The sequence below is a fragment of the Candida pseudojiufengensis genome (genome assembly GCF_024610245.1).
Source record: "Candida pseudojiufengensis strain CBS 10847 chromosome Unknown scaffold2, whole genome shotgun sequence".
NCBI classification, from domain to species: Eukaryota; Fungi; Ascomycota; class Pichiomycetes; order Serinales; family Debaryomycetaceae; genus Lodderomyces; species Lodderomyces pseudojiufengensis.
In genome coordinates this window covers 809306-829224 of record NW_026261524.1, presented here as the reverse complement: position 1 = coordinate 829224, position 19919 = coordinate 809306, and the positions used below count along the sequence as shown (strand labels likewise).

At 28.2% G+C, this 19919-nt stretch overlaps 6 protein-coding genes across 6 annotated transcripts; 4 read left to right on the top strand and 2 right to left on the bottom strand. All coding sequences in view use genetic code 12, as the record gives it.

Annotated features, from left to right (window-relative positions):
- Positions 1-2116: 2116 nt before the first annotated feature.
- KGF55_001247 (uncharacterized protein) lies at positions 2117-4606 on the top strand (the record flags this gene model as incomplete). The annotated part of the gene is made up of 1 exon (XM_051755802.1): positions 2117-4606. One exon carries the CDS (start codon positions 2117-2119, stop codon positions 4604-4606), a length of 2490 nt encoding a protein of 829 aa, XP_051616287.1.
- A 778-nt stretch (positions 4607-5384) lies between these two features.
- On the bottom strand, positions 5385-7205 carry KGF55_001246 (mRNA splicing protein; the record flags this gene model as incomplete). The annotated part of the gene is made up of 1 exon (XM_051755800.1): positions 5385-7205. The coding sequence occupies one exon, from the start codon at positions 7203-7205 to the stop codon at positions 5385-5387; it is 1821 nt and encodes a 606-aa protein (XP_051616286.1).
- Positions 7206-7333: 128 nt separating this feature from the next.
- VMA8 (H(+)-transporting V1 sector ATPase subunit D) lies at positions 7334-8137 on the top strand (the record flags this gene model as incomplete). The annotated part of the gene is made up of 1 exon (XM_051755799.1): positions 7334-8137. The coding sequence occupies one exon, from the start codon at positions 7334-7336 to the stop codon at positions 8135-8137; it is 804 nt and encodes a 267-aa protein (XP_051616285.1).
- A 3252-nt stretch (positions 8138-11389) lies between these two features.
- On the top strand, positions 11390-12229 carry KGF55_001244 (SDR family oxidoreductase; the record flags this gene model as incomplete). The annotated part of the gene is made up of 1 exon (XM_051755798.1): positions 11390-12229. The coding sequence occupies one exon, from the start codon at positions 11390-11392 to the stop codon at positions 12227-12229; it is 840 nt and encodes a 279-aa protein (XP_051616284.1).
- A 2086-nt stretch (positions 12230-14315) lies between these two features.
- On the top strand, positions 14316-16883 carry KGF55_001243 (uncharacterized protein; the record flags this gene model as incomplete). The annotated part of the gene is made up of 1 exon (XM_051755797.1): positions 14316-16883. One exon carries the CDS (start codon positions 14316-14318, stop codon positions 16881-16883), a length of 2568 nt encoding a protein of 855 aa, XP_051616283.1.
- Positions 16884-18092: 1209 nt separating this feature from the next.
- KGF55_001242 (uncharacterized protein) lies at positions 18093-18994 on the bottom strand (the record flags this gene model as incomplete). The annotated part of the gene is made up of 2 exons (XM_051755796.1): positions 18093-18121; positions 18187-18994. 2 exons carry the CDS (start codon positions 18992-18994, stop codon positions 18093-18095), a joined length of 837 nt encoding a protein of 278 aa, XP_051616282.1.
- Between the last annotated feature and the right edge of the window lie 925 nt (positions 18995-19919).

Sequence of the window (19919 nt, the reverse complement as noted above, 5' to 3'; positions counted from 1 at the left end):
TTGATGAATGCTATTCTACAAATTCGAGATAGCACCAATGCTCTCCCTTTTGATATTGTCAACTTCATAAATAAATCGGTTTTAAAATTCAGTAAGAAGCGGCTCTTGAAATTTTTCCGGATCTGATTTTTGAAATCTAAAACACACAAAAAAAACTGGTTTTGTGTTGTTTGCTTTCTGTAAGGTAAATCTAAACTTATATGCAGTACTTGCGTAATATATAAAAATAAAATAATAAAATAAACATGTTATCTTCCCCCTTTCGATCCATCAATTTAATCAAACTTAGTCAGAGTATGTTTACCCTAAATTTGAGTTGTTTCAAAAATTCATACCGAGATGAAAGGGACCACTATCATCTAAGTATTTTCATTTTTTTTGATAAATCCAAATCTCAGTGATTCTCGAGATCGAATCTCGAAAAATGTTTCATAAGATACGACGAAATCAAAGATTCGACTCGACTAGAATTACTGTCAGTACAATTCAAACGTTTAATTGTCTCAAAAGTATTCTTTAATTTCTTTTACAATCGTACAAATTTATTTACATTTCGAGTTATAATTAATCTTTTTTAAGAATAATAGCAAAGGTACAATTTCAAAACTGCAAGAGAAGACTAAGCCATTAAATTAAATACGTTTCCGAAAATAAAAAGTATAAATATAGTTAAAGGCAAACACGTCTAAATTTAGAAATTATGTAAAACTCGATGTTAGATGCATATATATTGATTTGTCAATTTATGCAAGGGTATAAAACTCATTAGTAAAGCATTAGCCTGACAATTCTCACAAATGAAACCGGAACTTATGGGTTATTTATGAAAAACATTCTGTTTGATTTATTCTTATCTTGAGAGTATTGAATTCAGTTTGAAGTCCTTCTATTGTACTGTACGGTTCCCATCCCCTTGTTTATATTTTATTAATTTAACTTTTAAGTTTTTATACATTCAATCTTGTAACAATCAAATAAATTCTCGAGTTTTACACTTGATACGTCAAATTTATTTATTTATTAATTTGATTAGATTTCTCCGTCGTGATGAAAGATATCCTTCAATCAATTGCCTAACTTCATTTCATTTTCATTTGCTTTGTGTAGATAGACTAAACTGACAACTACTGTACGTATTGTTGTTTGTGTTAATTTTTGATTGCTTTGTCATACCGTTTTTTTAAAATCTAAATTTATTTCGTTATCGTACTTCAATACATACTATTTTCGAGTAAGTTGCAAAATGTTTGAAAATTTCAGGATTCAAACCGGCAATTGGTTGTATGAAGCGTTAAGTTCGTAGTCTTGATAATTTCACTTTATCAACTTAGTTATCAATTAGTTCCAGTTTTATAATAAATTATTATATAAATCATGAATTTTATAAATAACTTGATGAAACCACACAATTAAACTACTGTTGCAACAATTACTATTCTTGATTAGGCTTAAATGAAATTGATCCAACGTCTGACACCTCTTTCATGCTATTTCTTCGGTCTTTCATTTAAAATCTATGTTTCAAATAATTTTCTCTTAAAACTTACCGATTTCGAAAGCTATACCTGGACAAAGCACCTTTCAAAAGCATACAGATCGTGGATTGAGAATCAATGTATTCCATCAGCAACATTTGAAGAGTTTTAGATGCTTTGCTAGTATTGATAATTGCTTCTGATTTAAAGTGTATATCTCTTATTGACTAAAATATAATACAATGCAAGTATGGTTTAGTACACTTATCGCCTAAATAAATTTTGACAAACATAAAATTTCATTTCAGAAGAAACGACACACAAAGATTTAAATTTATTAAATTTTTTTTATTGCTTTTATATCAACTTTTTTATTATTAACCACCACTATCACCACCAACGTCTACTTACTCAACCCAATTACTACTATTCCTTTGCTTTTATCTGTTTTATATTCAATTTAACTAGCATATTCAAATCATATATTGCATAATTAACTCAATTTACCATCATATACACAATTTATCTTCATATTCAACTTTTTTACAACCAAAAGTTTTAAACATTTAAACAATTAAAATATACATTAACTAATATTCATTCGCTTAAATAAACTATAAACTATACTATCTTCAAAAATTATGTCAAATGTATCAATAAATAGTCAAAATTTGTATGATATATCATTAAATTCAAGAAAATTATCACAACCAATAATACCAACAACAAATTCATCAACAATTAATCAAAAACCATGTTTACCTCCAAAAAGAGTTGCTTCAATGACTTCATTACCTACTTTAAATGAATATGGTCATTCTAACTCCACTATAAAACAATCAAAAAGACCAGGAGATTATTATATTCAAAAAATTAATTCAAAATCTTCTTTAAATTTAAATAAATCTATTCAACCACCTTCAACTCCTATTTCATCATTACCAAATCCATTAACTCAACAACAACAACAATTCCCCAGAAGAAGAATGTCTCAAGATTCATTGATGTCATTACAATCTTCATTATCAGATGATCATTCACTGATATTATCTTCACAATTTGATACTCCAGTTTTAGGTTCTTCTTCACAAAATACAAATACTAATCAAATGGATACAAGACATAGTTCAATGACTTCATCTTCAACTACAAATTTTGATCCAAATTCTTCATCAACTATTGATAATGATTCAACTATTTCATTAAAAAATTATTCACCAAATAATAGTTTTATAAAACCAAGACCATTAAAATCTGCTTCAACAACAAGTGTTTTAATGAGTACAAAAAAGAATCAACATAATTTTACAATACCTCAACCACCATTAAAAACAACAAGATCAAAATCAGTTGCAGCAATCCCTACATTAAATAGATCAAAATCTAAATTCTTAAGTTATCAAGAAAGTAAAGAACGTTCAATATTACGTAAAAAGAAATATGAAGAAAATGATGATGATGAAGAAATTTTATCAAATGATTTAGATAATTTAATTTTTAATGTTCCAATGATTAAAAATCATAATGTTATTTATAAATCTTCACCATATCAAAACACTTCAAGGTCTTCTTCTAATTCAAATAATTCTTCAAATTCAAATTTAACAATATTATCAAGAAATGATTTATTAGTTGGTGATGGTAGTGATAAATATAATATAAGACCATGTCCATTACCTGGAAAATTAAGTACAACAAATTTACCAACTTTAAATACTCAAAAAGATGATAGTATTTTAGAAGAAGAAGAAGAAGAACCACAAAATTCAAGTTTTAATGATGATTCTGAAATTATTCAAAATATTTCTCAATTTTATACAAAAAGAAGTGAATCAAATTCAAAATTAATGAAATTATCAAGAGAAACAAATTTAATGTATAAATTACCATCATTTATAAAATCACAATCATCATTAGAAGATTTACATTTAATATCTCCTGAAAAATTAAATTTTTTGGATCAAACAAGACCAATAAATTTACCACCAAAATCATCAATTGATAAATCAAAACATAATAAAGAATTTAATAAAAATTTAAATAATTTTGAATCACATTTAAAAAATCAACAAGATTCAAGGTCTAGAAATTTTCAACAATATCTTATATTAAGACAATCTTGGTTAAAAGAGTTGCTGTTGTTAATGGAATTAGATAATAAAAATTTTAATAAAAAATTAACAAATGATAAAAATCATTTAAGAAAATTAATTTGGGATTGTAATGTACCTACAGTGAATGATTTAAATTTTAATTTCCTAATTAAAGTGTTGTCCAATAATTATTCATCACAAGATTCCATACATACTATTAAAAATTCATTTGAATTATTTAATAAAAAATTAGATTCTATTACAGGGGTAATGAAACAAAATAAAGATATTGAATTTAATAAAATTTTAGATAATATATTAACAAAGCCAATTTTGTCAGCTCGTAAAAATTTCGATATTGAAAAATTTAAATTAAATTTTATAAATTTATTATATATAAAATCAATAAGTGAAACAGGATTAAATGAAAAAGATTATATATTAATTACAATTTTATTAGTGATTTTTCCACAAATTTCAAAATTAAATATTTATATTTTATTAGAATTAATAAATCAAGAAATTTTTAATAGAGATATTTTAAATTCAAAATTTCAATCTTCAAAATTTGATAATAATGATCAGATTACTATAAATGAATTTTTAAAAATTATATTACAATTTAATGATAATTTACCATTAAGTTTATCAGCTCCAAATACTCCAATAGTAGATCAAAATTCAAGTTTTAGAAATTCAACAACCACCACCTCCAATTCATCCTCTTCATCAAGATCTTCTTCTCAAATTTCATTATCATTAGAAGAAGAAAATATAGAATCATCAACATCAGAAATTATAATTAAGTTGCTAACTTTGCTAATAATAAATAGTCAATCCCTCAAGACAAAAAATAAAAATAATTTAAAATTAATTAAATCTTTTTTAAAAACTATTTTTAGTCAATTTCATATAAATTGGAATAATAAATCTGATTTATTAGTGGGTAATAAATCTATTAGAATTAATTTTTGTTCTGATCAATTTTTAAATTTAGAAAAATTTATTAATCGTTGGTCAAATGATTATTTTAATTAAAATTTTGTTGGGAGATTGATTTTGATAGAGGTTTATAGAGTTTGTGGTTGATTTGGGTTTATGTTTTGGTTAACAGTTGGAGATTTGGGTTTTGGTTCTAGATTTCTGGTTCTTGAGATTTTGAGATTTTATTAGTTCTTGTTATTAGCTACATATTTAATACATATTTAAAACATATTTAATACATAATTTTTTTAATATAAATTTGATACGTATTTACTTTAAATAACTTAACAACAACTTAACTATTAAATTTTAAAATGAGATCAATTTTAAAAATATTCTGTTACTTCAATGTCCAGATAGACTTAGATCAAAATAAAAAAAAATATAGTCTCTAAAATATACTACTCCCAGACAGGGAATTGAACCCTGGTCTACCATGCGACAAACGGTAATTCTAGCCACTAAACTATCTGGGACGATTTTTTTCAAAATTTTTTTTAAGTGCCTTTAAGTGCAACTAAGCTCAGCCCAAAATTATAAGTCGATTTTGAACGACTTCTGGACTGATTTTTTTAAATTCTCGAAATATTGTGTGGAGTTATGAATGGTTCAAGTTTGTTGCAAATTTTAACGAATGTGTTGAAAATTGTAAAAGTAAGAAAGGAATATGACGTAGATGAAAGAATATTTAATATAGAGTTCATTAACAGGTGAAATAAATTGAATCTGTTATATAACGTACATGAAATCCAACCTATTCAAACAAATTGTTATACCTGATTGAATTTAAATATCTTTCTTGATTAAATTTAAATATCTTTCTTGATTGAATTTAATCATCTTTTTTAATTGAATTTAAATATCTTTCTTGAATATCTTTTATCCTTTCTTTATTATCAATATATTTTAATTTAGTTAAATAAATTTGCCAAATTTCATATTGAATATCATTATCTTGAAATAATTGTAAACATCTTTCATAAATAGCTAAAGATTTTTCAAATTGATTTAGATTCTCCAACAATGTAGCATATTTTAATAGATTTTTAGGAGTTGCAATTTTTAATAAAATTATAGTTTCAATCACTTCGTTTAGCCTATCTAAATATTTTGAATCAGGATTTTCAAAATCAATAAATGAAATTAACAAATCAATAAAAAAATCATATAATAAATTCGATTTTTTAATTCTTCTTTGAACTGGAACTTGTGAATCTTTAAAATTTATATTTTTTAAATCATTTATTTCATCTTCATCTATATTTAAAAGTAGTTCAGAAAGTAAATCAATTGAAGAATCTTCATCAAAATGATCATTACTTAATTTTAATTCACACCAATAAATATATATATCAATTAATTCTTGTGGGTGAGGAAATTGTGATTGAATTGATTTTGATAATATAAAATCAGCAGTTTTAAAATCTTTTGATTCTGAATATATTTTTGAATAATTTATCCATATTTCTTTTAATTTATGATTACAACCAACAGGTATTTTCAAAGGATTTATTGATTTTATTGATTGTGCAATTGTTTGAATTAATAAATTTAAATCATCTTTGTATATATCAAATCTTTGAAACCAAAAATCTATATTATTTATATTTGATTTTAGTTTTATATCATTTATTAGGAGTGCTCTATTTTTAAGGAGTGATTCAAATGAATTTAATTTATTATATAAAATGGTTAGATTGGGCTCATTTTCATTAATATATTTTTCGATTTCATTTTCTTCAAATTTAACATATTCATTATAAATCTCTTTAAAATCTAAGACTGTTTTACATTCATTTATTGATTCTTCAAATATTTTTTTAATCTTTTCATAATTTGAATTTCTTGATTTTTGAAATTTAATTAATTTTAATTTGAGATTAGATATCTGATCTGGATATTTTGTAATTGATTTATTTATAATTTTAATAAAATCTTTTTCATTTGTTGATTCATCATTTATTAGATACTCTAAATAGTCTTCTAATATTTGAAATTGAGATTTTGGTAAATTTGAATAATCATTTGAATTTATAATTTGATTATATAATTTTGAAACAGTGACCTTATCTCCAAAACTTTCTAATTTTTCAATAAAATCTAAAATGTTTTTGTTTAGTCTATCATTTGAGTTTATTTCTGACCCATTGAGTACTTTTGGATTTATAAATTTCATTACTCTTGTGTAAATGTTTATGGCAGTTGCACCTTCCACTTTATCTGCAAAATCTAGATACAATTCCCAAATAGATTCATGATTATCCACGGGTAAAGATTGCAATGATTGGTCGAATTTCTTTCGTATAGAAGTAATGCTTGTTATAATATGAGATGTTAAAAATTTCAAAAGAATTATCCAAATATTTAGTGATTTTGATTGAGCCTCCACACATTCATCGATGATTAATTGAATATCTGACTGACTTAGCAAAAGATAACTCTCAACCACTAAGTTTAAATAAATTGTCCATAATTCTTCCAGTTTTACAAATTTAACTGCTCTTGTAATTATAAATAGCTTAGCTTGAAAATTGTCATTGATTTTACTTTCATAATAACTTTTCCAAATTGATTCATCTTCTGGTTTCTTTAGTAGTGATTCTTCATACAGTAGGTCTTCATCATTGATAAGCTCATTCGAATTGTTCATCATATCATTTTGATTGATATTGATTTTGCAATCGAATTAATTTTTATCTTAAGTCGCAATTAAATTAATTCTTCAACACAATTCTATTAACATTCAATTCAACTCAATTAATCAAACACATCTAAGTCATTATGTCCGGTGCAGGTAATCGTGAACAAGTGTTTCCAACACGTATGACATTAGGAGTTATGAAATCAAAATTAAAAGGAGCTCAACAAGGACATTCATTATTAAAAAGAAAATCAGAAGCATTAACAAAAAGATTTAGAGATATAACTCAAAGAATTGATGATGCTAAAACTAAAATGGGTAGAGTAATGCAAACTGCTGCTTTTTCATTAGCAGAAGTATCATATGCTACAGGAGATAATATATCATATCAAGTTCAAGAAAGTGTTCAAAATGCAAGATTTCAAGTACAAGCAAAACAAGAAAATGTATCAGGTGTATATTTACCAACTTTTGAAAGTAAAATAAATGAAAATATAAATGATTTTAAATTAACTGGTTTAGGTAGAGGTGGTCAACAAGTTCAAAAAGCAAAACAAGTTTATACAAAAGCTGTTGAAACATTAGTTGAATTAGCATCTTTACAAACTGCTTTTATTATATTAGATGAAGTTATAAAAGTTACAAATAGAAGAGTAAATGCTATTGAACATGTTATAATACCAAGAACTGAAAATACTATATCTTATATTAATTCAGAATTAGATGAATTAGATAGAGAAGAATTTTATAGATTAAAAAAAGTTCAAGAAAAAAAACAAGAAGCTGCTGCTGCTGCTGAAGAAGAAGATAAATTAGCTTTAGCTGCTGCTGAAGGTGAAACTGATATTGGTGGTATACGAAATAATGAAAATAGTTTAAATGTTCAAGCTGATAAAAAAAGAGATGATATTTTAGAAGAAAATGAAGATGATGTTATATTTTGATTGTTTATATTGTTTTTAATTGAAAAAATAATATCATAATGTTTATTGGACTGTTGAATTAAAGAATGTTGTTATAAAGTACTTTTATTTTACAATTTTGTTGAATTTGATTTTGTAACAACGATTTCTACAGACGTGTTTATCACCAGTTTGATTCACTTCACAATGATTTTTACAGAAATATTCATAACCTCAGAGTTTCTCATTTTCTATATTACAGAAGAACCATTCCTAATTATCTTGTTGGTAAATTTTTAGCTAAATTTGATTTCATACTCAATCTAATTGTGTCCAATAATGAAAAAAAATTCCACGTATATTTTGATCATGGCTTTCACGAACTCTGAAAGTATGACTCTTCTCAGCTTTCAATATCAATGATTCTAGCCTGATTTTGGTGATTATGGAAAATTACGACCAAAGGTGGTTGTATGTCTGCGTTATTACTTACAAAATTTATGTCAATTCTATTGTCGTAACATTCAAAATTTGAAATAAATCTCTGTAACAATTACACTACCTTTACAAATACATTTATAGCTATAAACTAATAAAAAAAATCTAAGTACACGTATTACTATACTTACATTCAAGCATTTACAAGGCAAAAACCAAGCCAATTAAATAATTGAGAACTATGGTGACCCATACTCATTCATGTTCACTATGGTGATTTTTAAAATTGTCAGATCTAAACCAGGAATGTACGAAGATGTCAAGACGCTTTAACATCACTTGTAAGAAGAAATCCATCAGTCAATTTATTAAATAAAATTCAACTTGAGTATGGACCAGTTTAATTAATCAATTGGTTGGCACTTAAAGCTACAATTGTATAGAACCATAATGGAGGTAATTGCAGACGTATTGATAGGTTTTTGGTTCGCTATGCAAATATGGGTACTGTTACAAAACTAGGGGTAACCGAAATTCCAAATTTAGAAAATCATTCATGAATCATCTAAAATTTGGTTAATGCAAGTATAAATTTAACATGGAGGGAATTAGAGTTATTGCAAGATGATGAATTAAAATTGTTCATAATACAGTTATTAACGAATCCAGCTTTAGTTGTGGTGAGTTTTTTGATACGTGTATTGATGTGTGACTTATTGTTTGAAATTGGAGATTTAATGGTGTATATCTGGGAGTTTCTAGAGATGTACTTGATGCTCCAGTTGAAGCATTTGGGTTTGAATTATTGTTCGAACTCCGTATGCCTTATGCTTGTTGAAGATTAAATGATACTGAATTCACACAGTTGACACAGATTAATCTGTATTCCTTAAATACATTAATTCGATTCAACTGTTCCATTTACAAAGTAAGTATAAGGTATTCCGAGTTTGATGTTAATTAAACCCATCAGCTTTGACGGGTGCATCGAACACTTCTTGAGGAATTTTCAAGTTATAATCGATTACATCTCTAATTTCTGAAGGTAAATCACCTATCAAAGTATCATAGAATTCGGCACATCTACAGCTGTGATTCATGAGTTTTGTATTGTTGACGGTTTTTGAATTCACATCTTGCAACAATTTAAATCCCTTTTTGTAACATTCACGCTTTCATTGATCTGATGATGGATGAGTGACTTCCAAAATGAGAATTCTTGGTTACTCCCAATTTTGTGACTGCACCAACTCTTGCATAGGGAATCATAATACTATCGTCAATGCGTCTACAATTCAATCCATGATGTTTGTTACAACAGTAGCTTTGGGTGATAACCAATGTATTAAATCAACTGAAACGTAGACCTGCTGAACTTTGTTCAATATGTTGATTGATTTTTGTCCGATTTTTTTGAAGGTAAGCATCATAAATTAAGGGCCGCATGGTTTAAAAATTATCGAGACATTAGTAAGACAAATTCTTACTACAGAAATTGCGCGTAAACACGTTAATCATTTTAGAGTTCAACCCATTGATTTTATTGCTGGATTAATTAATGAAAAATTCAAAAATAATTTTAAAAATTGATTTAGCTATAGATTTATTTCGTTTAAATTCAAAGTTGGATTAAAACTAAACAAATTCAGATATATAAATGTGTATTATTGAAATAAATTGCTAATCTGAATTACCAATCATTTATCGGTGGTTTAATATTGCAAGGCACTTAGTAGCAAAGTTCTCTTTGTCTATCTTGTTGTTTTGTCTGTTAGGTATATATTTCATATTCAAAATACGCACATTATATTGTAGCAATTAGAGATCTAAAGTATAAATTTTTACCAAATGTTTAATATCTCAAGCTAATTGTACACTTGTTATAACCCAACTTTTTGTTTTTCAATGAATTTGGTTATTATTAGGTATCGTATCTAAAAATAGCATCAGATCTCAAAGTCGATTTTGTGTTACAAATCTGAAACTCTAGTAAAATGATTAAGAGTCATTCGAATCCAAAGTTATAATCCATCCAATTAAATTTATCTATGTATCAAACCCATCAATTAACTTGACATTTTCTTTTTAGTTGGATGAGTAAACGTTGTTGCTTTAAACGAAAAGCTAGTTTCACAAGAAGAACTCGAATTGTCATATCAAATCGTACCATCAAATTGCTCGGACGGAGTTTGTCAAGTTCCTAAGTGTAGTTTATTAATTTCAAGCTACAGCTTCTTTAATCCAACTAAACTTCAAAACTTTTAGAACAAAATTGCAAAGACAGGATTTTGTTGCTTTGCAACATTGAAACTTTTTAAATTTTGTGATCATATAATTTTTTATTTTCAAATAAACACTTGATTTTTTAAAAAATTAGAAAAAAAAATAAAAGTAAACTACAATCCACCTCGTAAATCAATTTACTTTACTTCAATAAAATATTCATATTCATAGATCCCCCACCTAAATTATCTATACAATTTCGGAAGAAAAGAATGAAGAATTCACAAAAACTGTTGATCATATTAGATTTTGTGTTTAATTTGCTATGAATTAGAATGATAAAAACAAGAAATTAGATTAGTCCGAGAATTTTTAAACAAACGAACGTTACCAAAGATAAGTTTGCTGTTGATACACTAAATACTTTCAAATTAAGCTGTCAAGAAAAGTTTTCACTATAAATACAATCAACAATGTGTTTCACTTTCTATTTTGAAATTTTTTTTTCAATTCCAAGTAGTTAGCAAATCAACTCCAATAAATAGCTAGTCAACTAGAATAGGTAACAAGTCAACTCAATAGGTAGCTAGTCAACTCCAATAGATAACTAATCAACATCAATACTTAAAGAAAATGAGTGAAATTAAATCATATTGTAATGAAGAATTAGGACCATTACCAACCAAAACTCCAGAACTTCCAAAAAACGTGATGGATATGTTTTCATTAAAAGGAAAAGTAGCATCAGTTACTGGTAGTTCAGGGGGAATAGGTTTCGCAGTTGCTGAGGCATTCGCCCAAGCAGGAGCAGACGTAGCAATATGGTATAACTCACATTCTGCTGATGATAAAGCTGAATATTTAGAAAAAACATATGGAGTTAAATCAAAAGCATATAAATGTAATATCAGTGATCCTAATAGCGTTGAAGAAGTAATTAAACAACAAGAACAAGATTTCAAAACTATTGATGTATTTGTGGCTAATGCTGGAGTTGCATGGACTGAAGGACCTGAAATCAATGTTAAAGGTTATGATTCATGGAATAAAATTATTAATACAGATTTAAATGGAGTTTATTATTGTGCTCATAATGTTGGACAAATATTTAAAAAACATGGTAAAGGTTCATTAATTATTACATCATCAATGTCAGGTACTATAGTAAATATTCCTCAATTACAAGCTGCTTATAATGCTGCTAAAGCTGCATGTACTCATTTAGCTAAATCATTAGCTGTTGAATGGGCTCCATTTGCTAGAGTTAATGCTATTTCACCTGGTTATATTGCTACCGAAATTTCAGAATTTGTTGATAAAGATATGAAAGCAAAATGGTGGCAATTAATACCGCTCGGACGAGAGGCAGACCCAAGAGAGTTGATTGGAATTTATTTGTACATGGCAAGTGATGCCTCGACGTATACTACTGGTAGTAACGTATTAGTAGACGGGGGATATAGCTGTCCATAAAATTTGATTTAAAGTGTATCCAGTGCCCTCAGTACAATCTAGAGTTTCTCAGAGTGAATTCAATATGATTTAGAGTGATCTAGAGTGATTTACAGTGTATAAGAATGTGGCAATTCACCAAGGTAGTTAGCATAGTTTTTTGATAATTTTTTGAAACGCAAAATTTATATAGAAAATAGAGCCATAGAAGGACAACTTATTGACATGCTAAAACATTCAATGCTAATAGTGATCTCTCAACTCTACGATGCTGACTGTTTAATTTAAAATTTGAGTAATTAGGTACTTGGCCCTGCGCTATTATTTATTTTGCACTTAGAGGTTTATGATAGCTTTACATTACAGGAAATGATGTACTCTACATGTGAGTTGAATGAAAATTGGTGTTATTCAGTAAACATATATACATCTGGTTTGAATTGTATATGTCTTTCAATCGTTATCTTCAATTGATTCACTGATAAAATAATTACTAATTTTGCAACTCCTGGTTTTGTGTAAGTTTCAAGAATTTGAAATATTTTTTTTTTTCAAAATTTACATCGGTTACCATCCAAACATTTGAAAAAACATTGAGGAGGGAGGGAGGAACAATATTGCTGCTTCAAATAGAGCAGCTACCACTAAAGCTGATCCTTGGTTTAGAAATAAACATTTGCCAAGTGTTTTCATTGATCAAATTACTCCACGGTCGTTTAACGTTGCCATAACAGCTCAACAACAAAAGTATACAATGAACGGCCAGATGTGTTAGATTCATACATCACATTATTGTTACATACCAATAGTCTTTTACCCCATGTCAAGTAAGAGTTTGTTTAAAATCCAAGGCGATATGTTTAAGAGTAAAATTTGGTTGATCAAATAATTAAATCGATTACATTGTCCATCAAATAATCATTAACTTAATTCAAATAATAACTTGCTTCATCAAATTACCAACTTTATCATTTAATCACTTGCTTCATCAAATACTTCAAAATGGTTATTCAGAAAATGCACCAATCAAGAGTTTGATTTTCAAATATATTAGATATTGAAGGCATTTTTTATTCACTTTTGCCATAACATCTCGAATGCCAACAATACGATATGGATGGGTCATTTAAATTTAACATCTAAAGCACAGCACAAATTGAAAGATTCTGGTAGTTCCGACTACCTCGAAATGGAGAATAATTCAAAGATCATGTATGGAAAATAATCAGATTCAACATAAATCGATTGAGATTATAGATTGATTCAACAGATAATGAGAAGAAAAAATGTTCATTATATATTGTCAACTGTCAATTATGACTTAAGAAAGACAAAAACAAACACAAGACTTGGCAATTTATTCAGGTTTTTCTTAACATTCTACAAATATATAAATTCATTAAAATTGAGTGCAAAATAAGCTTGAGTTAAAACAAATATGATAGTGTTTCAATGATTATTCAAGTGACTCCAGGTCCTGTTTTCAAAAAATTAGATTCATCAAGTAAATTAATTCCACTATTTGGTTGTGGCATTAAAATCAGATTCTTCGGTTACAAATTTATCTTCTACTGTAGTAAAGCAAGGGGTATCAAGACTTTCCAGAAACAGATTAAAACTTGTTATAATAATACTTACGCATATAAATGTTTTTCATTGAAAAATGGCAAAATTTGAACTGAGAGTTGACTATGTTGGGTTTGTTAAAACTGCTTCTCATAATTAGTTAGTACGCTGGGTCATTTAAGAACTTGTTTCTACGAGGTTAATTCGTGGCCCAAAGATCAAAAGGATTCGAATTTGTTGAATTTAACTTTTCAAGTAAAGCATATACCTAGTGGTCCAGCAATTAAATCTAACAATGAAGAATCATTATAGATTGATTATGAATATACTTTCCCAATATTTACAAGGAGAATGAACTCGATCAAGAGCTTGATTATAGATAGTTGTACTTTGTATTTGAATTTTAGTAGCTTGGTAGCAATTTTTTGTAAGTGATACTAAATTTTTGCAACACAATTTTTGAAAATGAAGTTTTACAACCAAATTAAAAAACTCAATTCAAACAATAGTAAACCTCAATCCTTAAACCTTGATATTTATCATGGTAGTCTTGAGAGGTTTGGGTGAATCACACTCATCCAATTACCAAATTCTAACCAGAAATATAGAAAGATGCATCAATTCATCAGTCTTATTTGAAATTGTAAAGGCTGACATCTGTGGTTTAACTGAATTAGGATACAAAGCAAAAGATAATACAAATCCATCCATCAAAATATTAAAAGCTATACCTAGTTTGAGAGTGCTAGGTGAAAAGAGAGCTGCTATTTGTATCAGTAATAGTACAATTGGAGTTGAAATTGATTTAAATGCTTATGACATGAAAAATTCACCTGAAATTAAAAAACCTAAACTCAATAATACACAATATGATTCAAGTGTTATTGAAAAATTATCAACCACTGCAAAAAATGAAGGAGGATTTAATAACGGAAAAGAATTTGCAACAAGAATTGCAGCAGCAGTTTTAAATATTGATGGAAATTTAGTTCACTTGGTCAAATTATATGCTCCTAATACGTTTGATGATCGTGCTCAAGAAGAATTTTACAAGGATTTATTAATTTATTTATATAATTTGAAGATTTCAGAGCTATGGATAATGGGCGACTTTAATGTTGTCCAGTTTCAAGCATATACAATGATTATCCCTCGTCAGATCAATGGAATAGAAAAACGATCAATTGACATTTTAGATAAAGTTAAAAATAAATATAATTTAGTTGATTTGGTAAATTTCCTTGCTCCTCAAGGAACAGTCATTACCAATCATGCTGGTCTGAATTGTCGAAGAATAGATGGAATTTTAATGCCTCGTACTAGAGTTGGTGGAGTTTCGAAATTGGCTGTTGTTAGAACTCCTAGGTTTGGTACACATTCATCAATGATTTTAAGTTTAAATACGTTAAATAAAGAAATTAAAGAAAGTGAACTCAGAGCTTTGCAGAAAAAGAATAAAACTATTGTTGATGGTACAATGATTAAAGATTTCACTTGTGCATGCCGTAAATTTTTTAATACTTTATTTGGTGATATACCACAGGTTATTATTAAGACTAACAATATAATTGATTATAATATTCCACTGAATGTTCTTGATGCAAAAGTGACTGCTGACGGCTTTGGTTTTTCGTTTAGACTTAAATGCCACTATGCATATTATGACTTGGTTAAAGTAAAAGAAAATGATGATGATGAAGAAGTCAAATACAGAGTATGCAAATTGTTGGAGTTGGATTTGGTGAATGTTAGACAATTGCTTAAGATAAAGTTCAAAGATGAAAACGATCTTGAAAATGCAGTTAGAAGAGTTAATGAAAGACAAAGATTCACGAATGCTGAGCATGTTATTAGGGGTGCATATGTTCCTTCAAAAATTGCTTATAGTTCATTACTTCAAAATGGCATTGATAATTTAGTTGAAGATGGATTAAGAATATTTGGCCACGTTGAATATGAATTATTTGATGACGGTAACATTAAAATGAATGATCCAAAACTAGAAATTATTGGGAATGAATTAAGATTACATTACTCCAATGAAGAATATGTTGTTGTGCTTTTAGATAAAATGTTAGTTGGAGTCAGAAAAATTTTAAAAGCTGTTGGAGTAGCAGAAGGAAGAGCAAGAAGCATTATTGATGACGCAGATTCTTATGATATTGTTCAAGTCAAGCAAACAACGATGACTGCTTTTATTCCTTTAGAAAACTTAGTTCATTTATTAAACATCCCATTAGGTAGAACCCGAGATCAAATTACTCAAGGGATTAGATCAATGTTCCCACTATGCAAAAATGATTTTGCGGGAGATTACAAATCTGCATTTCGAGAATTTTGTGAATCTTTAATTAAAAATTATGGGGATGAACCAATTTCAATCGAAGATCAAACCAAATTTAAATATGGCCAGGAAACAATTGTATATGAAGGGGTCGCTAGAAAGTTAGATAATCGTGTTTCTTTAAGAGATCTATTTCAAATTATTAGTGAAAATAGCATCCCAATCGATGCACCAAACAGGAAGCAAAAGCTATATGATGAAGTTAATAGTTCAATAGGGCATTATGTTCTGAAGTTTAAAATACCTGTTGGTAGTCAATTACCAAAGATACATCCATTTGACGGTTACATTTCACTCGCATCATACTACATACCATTGTTTCAGGCTAAACAACTTGTCAAAATGCATGATGTTTTGAATCAAATCAGCCCCATTTTGAATTCAAATTTATTATCATTTCATTTCATACAAGACTTAACTAGAAATTATGATTATAATGAAGACATATCGGATGTTGAAATCTCAATCGGCGAACGTCCCAATAAAAATGGGTTTTTTAATGTCAATGGAATTCTAAGAAATCCTGCCACAGGTTTGATAGTATTACTGGATGTGTTAAAGAAAATCAGTGTTTTTCTGAATACTCGTGTTAAAGAATACGTTCAGAAATTTCCTTCTGAAAGAGTGGCTAGTATCATTAAAACGAGAAAAATGGTTACTCTTGAAGTTGCCAGAGAACAAGCGGAATTTTTCAGGATTCCACCAGATGTTGTATACCCTGCTTTGGTTGACGAAGAAAAATTCAAAAATTATTTTCAAAATTAATTATTTAGCTATAAATTATTTATTTCATTAACATTTAAAATTAAGATTAAACAAATGTATAATCTGGTTTATAAATGTGTATTACTAAAAAAAATTATTAATGTAAATTCCAATTATTTAGCAGTAGTTCTATGTTTATGGTTTAGCATGCTTTGCTCTAGTAGAAAAGTCCTCTTTGTTGGTTGTTGTGGTGTCCGCTTATACAATTTCAGGTTTCAAAAGTTTGTAAAATACCGTAGCAATAGAGACTGCTTCTTAATCCGACAAAGAACGAAAAGCTGAATTAATTGATTTGCTTGATACAATAATAATACAATGTTATGTAATTTCATCTCCGTTGACGTGAATTCCAATTATTACTTTAGGGCATGTACTATGAATACAGACATTCTTTTGACGTACTGAATTTGTGGTGTGTAAATCTTGATGTGTTCATTTCCACTATTTGATATATCATACTTATTGAGCTTGTCCATTTCCATGTCAACTGATTCATCCCATAATGCTGAATGACAATTTTGTCATTTGGTTTCTTCTCAAATTGCGTTATTTGATAAAAATATGTTTACTTGCATTTTGCACTGAGTTTGAGTTTCCTTCCATTTCGAAGTTGAAAATGTTAAGGCTTGTGTAGTTTTCATTTTGAAGTTCGGAATGCTCTTCCCAGTGCAATCCAGATTCTGATAATCGTAATAATTCCATAATCAACTTTCCTGTATCTCGGTTTGAGACGATACTTTTGACAAAGCTGGGTGCATTGTTTCAGGGTACGATTCAACTGGTTCAAGTTTCAAGAGAAAAATATTTCAGTTTTTTGAAACTTACACAAAAATCAAGTTGCAAAATCAGATTTTATCGAATCAAAATCATTATTGAGACATTAAACATTCACATTTCAAACTATACGAATTACAGTTATTGAATTGCATGTGCTTCTTTAAAATCCACATGCTCAGTACAACTATTCCAAGTAACATGTTACTTAAACTTATTACAAACTTCTAAATATAGGACAATATAATAGCGTAGGGCCTTGTTTACAGTTCGACAGTTAGACACAAAAACTCCATCAGCAGTTGTTTTCGTCGAGTTGAGAGATCATTAGCGGTGATATAGGTTTCAGCGAGTCAGTAAATTGTTCTTCTATGGCTCTATTTTCTATATAAATTTTGCGATTTTCAAAAAAATCAAAAAAACATGACTTCTAATTCAAGAAGAACCACCATAACCTAAATAGCCTAGGACTGAGCTCAGACTCGTCAGAATTAGATAGTTAAATAGCCCCCGTCTATATTTAGGTCACAGCCCGTCGTGAAGGATGCAGCATCACTCGAAAGATAGATGTAGCCAGCTACCAACTCTTTTGGATTCCCTAACCTTCCCAATGGTGTTAGTTGAACCCATTTTGCAACTAATTCTTTATCGGCAAATTCAGTTAAATGAGTTCCAATATAACCAGGAGATACACTATTAACTCTTGCAAATGGTGCCCATTCAACAGCTAATGATTTTGTTAAATGCTTTACTGCAGCCTTTGAAGCATTATAAGCAGCTTGAGCTTGAGGAATATTGACTATTGAAGCAGACATTGAAGCAGTTGTTATTAAAACACCAAATCCTTGATCTCTAAAATGAGGACCAATAGCATGAGCACAATAAAATACTGAATTTAAATCAGTATCAATAACTTTCTTCCATTTAGTTAAATCTGGTTCATCAATTAATGGTCCCCAAGTCCATGGAATTCCTGCATTAGCAACAAAGATATCAATTTTACCAAAATCTTTTCTAACTTCAGCAACAACTCTTTTAACATCATCTGCATCACTTGTATCTGATTTATATGCTTTTGCTTTAACTCCATAAGTTTTTTCTAAATATTCAGCTTTATCATCAGCTGGATGTGAGTGGTGCCATATTGCTACATCTGCTCCAGCCTGAGCGTATCCTTCCGCCACAGCGAAACCTATCCCTCCAGAACTACCAGTAACTGATGCTACTTTGCCCTTTAATGAAAATAAATCCAAAATATTACCTGAAGGAGGTGTGAATTTTTTTGGTAAAGGACCTAATTCTGGATTTGTGTATGATATAATTTCATCTGAACTCATTTTTGTGGTTGAAGTAAGTAGTCTTGTTTGAGATATGAGGTAGATCCTGTTAGTTAATCTAAGTCTAGGTTGTAGTCTTCTAGAAACAGTTGATAAAGTGGATAATCTATTAATTTTGAAAATTGTAAAATGTTACAAATTTAATTATTTTGTGTTTCGCACGATCAAAATGTATGATGTAATAGGTAAACTGTTTTGAATAGTCTATCAATTGTAATTATCAATTGGTCTTTCAATCTGTTTCAAAATTAATAGATTCAGAAGTGAGATTAATTGATATTTATATATTAATTACAAATTTAAAACAATATCGTTTTCATCACTCATTCAAAGTATCAAAACCAATGTTCCACATTTTTCTACTCAATTATAATATCTTAACTATTATAATTGCTGTTTATTAACTCAATGAACCAAATAAAACTAAACAAAGTAATATATGAATAATATGCAAAGTTCCTTATTACTTTATTAACCGATTGTCCCTAGTATTTGGATGTGAAACTTTATTTAGAATTTAAGTAAAGTATAAAATATGGTGGTACGGATGTCACGGTCATACATAAACTTTTATAGTTTTCAAATTATTTTTCATACCGAATCAATTTAGTAAAAATTAATAATTGATCGGAGATTAAATTCAATCTGATGATGAAATAATTCGTAATTTAATTTGCTTGATCATTTGAAATGAATTTGCAGCTACGTGTAAGAAGATATTGAGCAAGTGGTATGATTATGAAATCTGGGGAAGATTGAAAGATTTTGCAAGTTTCTATTAGCGTCTTTGAAATTGATGTCGGTAGCGAAACATTTCCCCATACTCGATAATATTTATATCTCAGCAGTGTTTTCAATAGTCTAGGGAATTATGAAAATCAACCATCTAGCTATGACTTCTCACTTATCTAACCTAAGGCTTTAA